The sequence below is a fragment of the Lagopus leucura genome, unplaced genomic scaffold (assembly GCF_019238085.1).
Source record: "Lagopus leucura isolate 7727_CA_CO unplaced genomic scaffold, USGS_WTPT01 Super-Scaffold_100001, whole genome shotgun sequence".
Lineage (NCBI taxonomy): Eukaryota > Metazoa > Chordata > Aves > Galliformes > Phasianidae > Lagopus > Lagopus leucura.
The window spans coordinates 75,142,530-75,152,516 of record NW_024962262.1 but is presented as its reverse complement, the minus strand read 5'-3'; the positions used below and the strand labels follow the sequence as shown (position 1 = coordinate 75,152,516).

Here is a 9,987-nt window from a genome sequence, read left to right as displayed (position 1 = left end):
ACTTGCCGTCCTTAAGGACTGTGAGACAGTTCTCAAAGCAAATTTTGGCGGTGTTCAGCTCTTGCATTGATCCACCCAAGCACAGCACAGGGAGGCTCTGTACAAAACTGGAAATGTGAGTGGCTGTAGGCTACTTCATGGTCTGCAGACCATGCAAAAAAGCAACAGCAGCAGTGAGAGGTACAAAATCTCCTTTGTGCAATATCTGCATCTCTAAACCACTGACACAAGTACTGTGACTGCGCTGAGCAGTCGGCCACCTTCAACACCTTTGCCTGCTAGGAGGAGCTATCGCAGACTTTCCCTCCTTCCTAAACCCCTGATGGTCTCCTCCAGTCCTTTTGGAGAGTCAGCATGAAGTGCTGGCCAGGAGTCAGGGAGAATCTCTGCCCTCCTTAATCAGGGACCATACTTGCTGCTTGGGAGGATCATAGAATCGTAGAAACATAGAATTTTTTGAGTTGGAAGGGAACTTTAACAGTCATCTGGCTCAATCCCCCCTGCAATGAGCAGGGACACCTACAGCTGTATCAGGTACTCAGAGCCCCTTCCAGTCTGACCTTGAGTGTCTCCAGGGATGGGGCATCCACTGCCTCTCTGGGCAACCTGTTCCACTGCCTCACTGCCCTTATTGTAAAAAATTTCTTTCTTATATCCGATCTAAATCTCCCCTCTTTTAATGTGAAACAATTTCCCCTTGTCCTATTACAGTAGACCTTGCTAAAGAGCCTTTCCCCTTCTTTCTCACAGCCCCCCTTTAGATACTGAAAGGATCAATCCCACTGCAATTAGTGATGGGATGACCAGAAAGATATGAACCTCCCTAATACCCTTCGAGGAGTTAATTAAAGGGGTCTAATCTCCTCTGAGAAGAAGAGAATCTCAATCTATCCCTGGAAATTACTTTCTCTAATAGAATGACGTAAAACCAACTAACATCCTACACTGGGTCGACAGTTACCTCATAACTAAACACTTTGCATAACACACAAAGGACGCAGTGCTCTACTACCTACAGAGCACGTGTATTCAATATATATCTATATATTTTTACTGTTTGTTTGCTTTATTAAAGCTGTAATCCCCGGGTTTTTAAACACAGCTGAAGAAAGAGGGCAACCGGGAAATGAACGCCGCATTTGCAGGGGAAGAGGGACCTCTTCTGGCTGCAGAACGAAAGGAGCAGTGTTTGGTTCTGCGCAGAGCCTCAGCTCTGACCTGTTATTTAGCAACAGCCTCAGCAAATGGGCACAGCCAGGCAGCTCAGCTCCTCACCATCTTGGGGTGCTCCAGGCAAGGCAGGGATATCTGAGCTGGAATGGGGCCCAGGAGGCAGGCAGGCGCTGTGGCTGTGCAGCCAGCCCTGGGAGCTGCCCTGCAGCTGTGATGGAGACCAAGGAGCAAGACCTACACTGGCCCTGCCCAGAGACTGCACAAAGCTGGGCTTTTCTCTCTGAGAAGCCAAAGGAATGCTTCTAGAACCACATCCATGCTATTACATTTAAAATGCAGTGCCAGAGCTTGCCCTCTGGTGCAGGAGTGAGCCCATATCTGTACTGCAGAACTCCACACTTCCCCACAACATGGTGGCCATAGGCAAATGACTCCTGCAGCCACACGCTGTCCCACATCAGCACAGGTCTTGCAGGGCCTGAGGAGCATCTGGCTGTGGGTGGTGTCCAGAGCAGCTCTTGTCGGTGCTGACTTTTGTCCAGCACCTTTATTCAAAGCAAGGCCCACGCCACGTAGGCTGCAGCCACACATGGGCCCATGGCACAGAGCAGCACTCGGTGCCTCCCAGGGCTGCACGAACTGCCCAGTGCTCAGAAGTGCTACTGATACCTGCCTCCCCACACAGCACGCACAGTCGCAGGAGGAGTTTTCCCTCCTTCTCCTCATGTCACACAGACAGCTGGCTCCCACTAGTGCTGTGTTTCCATGCCAAAGCAGTGGGGAGGATTTCAGATCTGGCACAGCAAAGTGCACAGCAAGCTGGCGTGCACCAGCCACTTGTCACTGCTTGTGTGCATGCTTCCTGCCTGATGCCTTCACTCTTCCATGGCTTTACTACTTCACTTCAAATATTACAAACTGCAAGTAATCCTCCATTAAGTAGGAAACATAAACTGGCTGCAGGAGATGCCATGTGAAGCTGCTGTCTTCCCCAGACATCCCCACACAGACAGGGCCTTGCACCCTCGGGATGGCTGCAGTGACTGTGCCTGATGAGATTTGAGCAGCAGCATGCACCTTCGGTCTATGGGATGCCATAGCTTTGGTCTTATGGAGAGCCATAAGATTCTACACCCTGAAACAGCACTGTGCAGCTGCATTTAGGCAACTGAATCCCACTCATTTTAGTGGGAAAGTCCCTGCAATTGAGAAAGACCCTGCAACTGCATGGGAGCAGGAGTGCAGTCAGGGAATCATCACAGATGTTTGTCCTCTTCTTCTCTAAAGCCGTCTTTGCAGGTACTGCCTGAGGCACAGGGCTGTACCTCCTACTGTCCCCTGCACTCAGCCCTTCCCAGGAGATCCCTCCTTCAGCAGAGCTGCAGTTCAGTCAGGGTGCCACCTCGACCACCTCCCAGACTCTGGGAGGGGGGAATGGAACTTGTAAGTCTGATGCACTAAAAAACAGTAGTTAAAGGGAGAAATTCTCATTTCAGAGAAATGAGGAAGTTCTATTTTGCTTCACCTGGGAGAAGACAAAATGGCAGAGAACGTGTTTTTGTATCCAGAGAGAGTTTAGATAAAAGTCTAGTGATGTTTCTGCAGAAAGGTCCCAAGGATTAATGGCAGTCAACCACTGCTGCCATGTATTGTGTCCAGTGCATTTTGGGTACCCCAGGAAATGCATCTACATCAGCACCAAGCAGTCCTCACTGGGGTGAGAGGACCAACATACAGTGAGTTGTGGCCTCCACTGTTGGCTCTCCCCCCTCCCTCCCCAGTAAACCTGCATTCCTGCCACTTCTTATGGAAGGCTGTTACCAAGCTTTATCTCCTGGGAATTTGTCTACTTGTTCCATCACAAAATTGTCATCTTTTGATACAAAACTGAAGATAACGTTTTTTCATTTATTCCTGGTCTGAAAAGAAAACAACACAAACCTTTCCTGTTTGACTGACTGGGAGTGGTGCAGAGGGGGTCAGGACCATAGGACAGTGCTGGTGGGAAGGGCCATCAGTAGGATCTCTAGCCCCATGACCAGACCAGGCTCTGAAGGCTTTCTCCACACCATCCTTGCAAACAGCCAAAGAAGGACCCTGCCCAGGCTTTACGAACTATTTGTTCTCATTTCAGGAGAACTGAGGCATTCCTCCAATGTTACGTGCAGCCAGTATCACCTGTAATGTCAGTGCACAGGGGTGAACAGCTGCAGAAACCATGGTTTTATTTTGAAGGTCAAATGGAACATACTTCATTGGTTAAAATTATTCCCTGGCTCATCATCATTCCTTCCATGTTAGGAAATTGACTGGAAACAGAATTGAGAGGAGAAAGCAAGCTAGATACTTCAGTATTAGAGGATTCCCAGGTGTACCTGCTGGACACACAATTCCATGCACTCCAGGCAGTCAGTGTGACTTTTCTCACCTCTTCATCACTCTGCCATAAGAAATGCTTACTTACTACATCTAATTACTTCTTCATGTTAATGAAAAGGAAGCACCATCCAGCTCTGCCTCCCACAAGCAGTTCACAAGCTTGCTCCGTGACCTTGTATACTCCTCCACCTGCCTTCATTTGTCAAACTTAAGCCAGGAACAATTTACCCAGGCCCCAAGGCTACTGTAAGATCTCATCATTGCAAAGAGCTCCTCTAGCCCATGTGCAACACAGCATTATGTATTATTAACAGGATGCGGCCAAAGGAAGAGAGAAACAGGGGAAGTAATTTTTCAAATGTTTTCTTTGCCCTCTTCTTCCCCTCCCAGAACAATGCAGAGCCACAGCAGGCTTCCAAAGTTCTGGGCTGGATTCGTTCAGTGTCGCTGACACACTGACAGTTCTCAATCTACATGCATGACAGCTCTTCTAATTGGAAAGATTACAAAAGTCTACTGCTCAACTGAGTTTCTCAGCAACTGTTAAGAATAAAATTCAAGGGAAAGGAAAACCAGCTGCAGAGTACCAGAAGACATCCACAGTGGGAATGGGAGCTGTGGGATAGGCAGCACTCCTGTCCACATTTAATTTGGCCATATTAAAACAGCACACAGGCAGCAGGGTCACATCCTCAGCACAGTATGTGCAGAGACAACAACCATGGAAACAAAACACTACCTGTGCCATTCTGAAGCAGGTGCAAGAAGAGCAGGTCTGCTAGAGAGGACAACAAACAACATCTGACCAGTGAAAAGAGTTAAGAAAAGCACTTCCCAAACCTCATATTAAGGGATGCCTGTGCTTTTCCCATGGATGACTGCTGCTCTTCTACTGCAGGCAAAACCTAGGGGCTGTGCAGGATTTCAAGAAACAACAGCAGTAAAAACTTGTTTTCTAATAAACCAGCTCCCTACATTCCCCAGCTCACCTTATATGGTCCATCTGCCAGAATCTGCACACAAAAGCAAACTGCTTGTGCTTGAGGAGTCCTAGTTCCACTCTCCTATGAAGCAGAGCTGAGGGAGCTTGGCTTGTTCAGCCTGGAGAAGGCTCTAGAGAGACCTCATTGCAGCCTTCCAGTACTTGAGGGGAGCTTATAGAAAGGAGGGAGACTGGCTTTTTACATGGTTTGATAGTGACTGAGCAAGGGGGAAGGATTTTACACTTAAAAGAGGAGAAACGTAAATCCTCAGAAGGCAGTGAGGCACTGGCAGAGGTTGCCCAGCTGTTCTGTGATCCCCATGATTCTATGACAATAACAAATGGTGGGAACCTGGCTGTCACCCGTGGGCCAGGGAAGCTCCTGTCAGTCTGTTGAGAACAGCAGCTCCCTATCCACAGTGGATCCTCATGTCTGCACTGAAACTCAGCACCCCAAAGGGGCTGGCTTTGGCCAAATAACTGCCCACACCTAAACTGAAGGGCTCTTATAATACAAAGAGAATTCTGGATTTTGCTGCTCTCCTTGCCTCTCTTATTTAAATATATACTTATGATTCTTGTGATCATCACTGAAGAAGAAACCAATCTAGCTGGTTATAGATACAGTAAGGAAAATGGCAATTGTCACTTCTGCAAAATATGAAGTGAGTCCTACCCACATAAAGTCTGCACAGTTCAGGCTTCACGTCTTTCCCAAGCTATCGTGGATGGCAGGTGAGAATACAAGAACTACTTCAAAGCATTGCACCTTCCACCTACCAAATCTTTTATGTAAGACCTCATACAAGATAAATTCACTACATAATGTTAGTTCCTGAAGCGAGGCACGATACAAGGCTCTTTATATCTGAAAGCTGTAGGCAGTTGCTAGAAGCACTGTAAGAAATCACAGAATCATAAAACAACCTGAACTGGAAGGGTCCCACAGGGATCACCGAGTCCATCTCCAAAAACTAAACAATGGAGAAAATACACATATGTAAATAGAGGCAAACTCCAGACCACATCCAAAAAAAGGTTATGGCAATTGAAATGAAATTTCATACTTGTTCACATTCATTCTCAGGTGAATTTACAAAGAAGCACTAGAAGTCTTTGCTCTAAGGTTTCGTTGGAAATTGATGCAGTTTCACAGACTTGGGGAAAAGAGTTGTTAGTTGCAGACTCGAATACACTACTTTACTGTGTCATAATTAGTCACACTGGGCAAATATTTGCATCCAGCATTTGGTGTTCCAGTCTGGTTTTCCATTTTCTAAAGGGCAAGGATCCTGACCTTTCACTCATAGGAAAAATGAAGTTCTGCACCCGTGGCCAAAGGAGAAGTTCTTTACCCTACAGCCCAGATTCCACTGAACTGCAGAGATGAGGGCTCTGCTGAGAGCTGCAGCTGGAGGAACCCATTCCAAAGGAGCATCTGCACAAAACCCAGAGCGTGCAGCATGAGAGGTGAAAACCTGACAAGTAAAGAGACCCCACAGGCTTCAAAGGCAAGGAGTGGATCCCACAGCTTCAGCTGCTGTAGGATTTGCTTCCTACTTGCTTTCACTGAGAAGGGCACCCATCTTGGAGAATATGTACACACACCACTATTTCGACTTTTTTTTTTTTTTTCCAGTATTTTATTTCTGACAGGCATTTACAACGTTCCATTCATAGAACTAAAAACATAAAAATAGACCTTCTTTCAGCTTATAAAAGAAATATATAAGAACCTTTGACATAGACATGTCATGACATTATGTACAAGAACAACGGTACCTTCCCAGTACCAGCCTTCCAGTATTCCAGAACTGACTGTATTCCACTGGGTACAACATAGGACAGCTAAAACCTCTGCTTTTCTAGTATGCTGGGACACAACTGATGGGTAGATGATATAAAACAATGATGTGATCATACAAAGGGTATAGAAACCTTTCTAAAGCTTTTACGAAACAAAATGAGAAGATAGCAAAAGGTTAAGAGAGAAAGCTTTCATAAGAACAAGTATAGTGCACCAGAAACCAGAAAGGGGTGGAGGAGAGGGGGATATGCTAAGTGGGACACAAAGACAGTGATGGATTTTGGGGAGAATAATTTTTGTTATGTTTTAAAATATAGTCAGAGTGGATTTTATAAAATATAATCCTAGAGTTATTATAAAATTTCAGGTTTTCAAAGTACCTACTGATGTGTCAAACACCAACAGATACCAAAGAAAAAGAAAACTTCATATAATCTTCCTTTTTTTTTTTTTTCCTCATAGGTGAAACTGAAATGGGAAAAGCTATATAAATTCTTAAAAAAAAAAAAAAAAGTGCTATTTGTGTTTTGCATTTGGAAGTCTACTTAAAAACCATTTTAGTCACATTTTACCCTGTTTCAGATGCTTAAATAAAAGATTTAAAATGTTGAAGAGGTTTAGAACTTGCTCATACTCTGTTGCGGTGGAAAAGCTTTCAAAAAGGAATTGAAATACACTAGTTTCACCCAAAGTAGGAGAATGGATGAGGTCAGTTTTTTTGGCCATGAATTCCCTGTCCCCTAAGCCCAAACTGTGTCAGAGAAAGCAGACCAAATGAATCCACAGTGCTGCTGCCCCATCGGCAGCGAGGTTGCACCATGGATCAGTTTGCTCCACTGTAATTCAGTAATGTCATTTTATTCTTTTTATTATCTAACTAAACTCCAGCCTCAAACATATACAATAATCCTTTTCTTGAAGAAAGTTATATCTAAATAAGAGTTTCCAGTTCATATTTGAATATAAAACCCACCATTCCTAACCCTCTGCAAAAATCTAGCCTTGTATCCTAGACATGGAGCTAAGCTAACACTGTAAAATTCTTATCCCTTTGTGCCCCTGCATCTCAGGTAAAATACAAAAAAATATGTCTTCAAGTGTTAAATTTGGATCTCTTAAGAGAGTTTGGCATCTTTACAACATTATGCAAAACTAGAGCTTCCAACATTGACATTAAATTAGACCAGCCACAGACCAAGAGGACTTAACACAACATAAATCCCAAACCTTTCCTCACACATTCCTAAAATACATGTATATTCTCTTACATTTAAAGAGGGAAAAGTAATAAGAATACTGCAACTGTACATGTTAAAAAGGCAGTTTCCTCATTCAGGAGATGAACCTACGGTTGACATTTTACGGCTATAAAACCCTTTGTTCGTTGTGCTATTGTATAAGCTAGTTTGCTGTACGTAGGTTAAGACATCCAGAGTAATTTGTTTTCCAGTGATTATATTTTCCCCATACTTAATTTCAGCCCCTGATTATGTTAGAATAAATAAAATAGTGTGAAAGCCCTTGGTAACGTAAGACAGGACCTTAAGGTTATTCCGTTCCAAGATTTTGAGCGTTTTACAGTTGCCTAAAGTGTGGCCGCATGGCTTCAGACCAATTCAGCTGCCATAATGGTGTGTGCAAGTGTGCAATCTATGGGGACTGGTTCTCGGCGGTGCACCGAGAGCGGGAGGGAGAGCGGGCAGGATGGGGGGACCTACGCATCTGGGCAGGGAAGGGGACCGGTTTAGAGCTCCGTGTTCAGTTTCCTGCTCGGGACAAAGTCTTCACGCCTGACCCAGATGACCTCCTCGCCGTGGCCCTCCACGTCACCGTTGATGCCGCTCAAGGCCGCCTGCTTCTTCAGCTGGGTCATCCTGGAGGCGTGCGTGTCCATGGCCGGGCGCGAGCGGTCTCCGCGGCACGTGATGGAGGCTGCCTGCAGCCGCTCCCGAAGGTCTCGGTCGGCCACGGCACCCCTCATGGCCTCACAGTACTCATCGTCATCGCTGAGGATGTCCGTTTCCTTGATGTCCTCCTGCTCCTCATACTGAGCAAGGTCAAACTGTTCCTCTACCCAGCGGTCAGTGTCCCCACCGTGCGTGGGCTGCTGGGGCTCTTTTTCGGGGCTGCTTGTGAAGACGGCATCTGAGTCAATGGTAAACCTGTTTCGGGCCAGCCGCCTCCTCCTCCTCCCAAGAGACTTGCTTGGGGCTGACACTGTGCACACACAAAGATAAAACCCCAGAGGCTTTTTACACACGGTACAATTCTCTCTAGAAAGTTAGTCTTCCAAGGGCCCTTTACGTAACACCGCTAGGCACAAACCAGGCAGACTCCCAAGAATGACCTAGGCATTCCGCATCCTCCCTGTGGGCTTCACTCAGCTCCTCGGCACAAGTCTCTCTCCAGCTGAAAAAGGGTTTTCTGCTACTCAGATCCATGGCTGGGATAATGGCCCACAATTACTGTTCCTCCTAAGTGGTAGGCAGCCAGCCAGCACAAAGTGCATCTGTTCAGCTCAGCTTCTTGCAAGAAGCACCCTGCCATCAGTACACAGCAAAACCCAGCTAGCCTTACACCTCAATACAGGAAATTGCTTTGTCTCGGGTTAGAGCAACATTGCAGGTTTCCAAACAGCTACCTCAGTACTGAAGGTGCTGGAATTGTTGCTTTACCTATGTCACGTTTTCTATCCAAGCTGTGCTAGCCTTTTCTCCACTTTCTCCCTGCTAGGGAAAGGGGAGGGGGGGGGGGGGGACCAACCCTTTCAGAAGTTCCTTACTCAGCATCAGCTAGACTATTAGCTTTTGCAAAAGGCCCAATTACCAAATTCACATCTTCTGTAGGAACATCATCCTAAGAGGCCTGTGAGACAAAAAAGCAGGGGATGAATCCTGCAGCTGGAGGACTTGCAGCATCCCAGTACTTTACGTGCATACACTCAGTTCCACTGCAAGCAGGTGAACTGTGAGGTTACAGTTTGTCCTTCTTCACCCAACAGCATCTTAGCGCTTGCAGAACATATTCATTAAACTCTAGCAGCCTGGGGAGCACGGGCTACATTTTAATATCCCCGAGCCTCAAAACATGCACAAAGGATAACAGCTAAGCTGTTGCAGATTTTAACTATAGTGAAAGATCTGGACTTCAAAAGATTTTCATCTCAGCAGAATTCATCACGCAAATGCACTGACAAGCCAAAATAAAATAAGGCCTGGCATCTACACATCAGCCCCACAGGCTGACTGAAGGAGCACTGTTAAGACCATTGCAATCTGGCCTTCTCTCAAATCTTCTTGCTTATGATTTTAAGCGTCTGCGAAGCAGATGGCTAACATCACTTCAAGTGAGAAGCCATGCTGCTAAAATTGCTATTGGTCTGGCCTGCCCATTACAGAAGAGGAACAGAAAGCCTGATTGTCTACACTGCTGGATCTAATGAGCAGAAAAAAAAAAAAAAAGAAAAAAAAAAACAGACCAGAACAAAACACGCAGCGGTGCTGTGTATTTTTCAGTTGGAAGCAAGTGTTTCATCCCTCCATCATTTAGTGTTCTGAAAATGAAAACCTGCTTTTCCCTGGGATTTTCTCACTGGTTTTGCCTGAAGTCAACTGAAAAGGAAAATCCATGGTTTAGGACAGACCAT

The 9,987-nt window shown here is 45.8% G+C and overlaps 1 protein-coding gene across 2 annotated transcripts in view; it reads right to left on the bottom strand.

Annotated features, from left to right (window-relative positions):
- Positions 1-6,163: 6,163 nt before the first annotated feature.
- Positions 6,164-9,987, bottom strand: part of TIAM1 (TIAM Rac1 associated GEF 1) — an 85,051-nt gene continuing 81,227 nt past the window's right edge. For both annotated transcript variants that reach the window (XM_042867828.1, XM_042867829.1), the window contains one exon: positions 6,164-8,558. In XM_042867828.1, the coding sequence (XP_042723762.1) occupies positions 8,086-8,558 (473 nt within the window). In that variant the 3' untranslated portion in view covers positions 6,164-8,085. The remainder of the gene's footprint in view (positions 8,559-9,987) is intronic.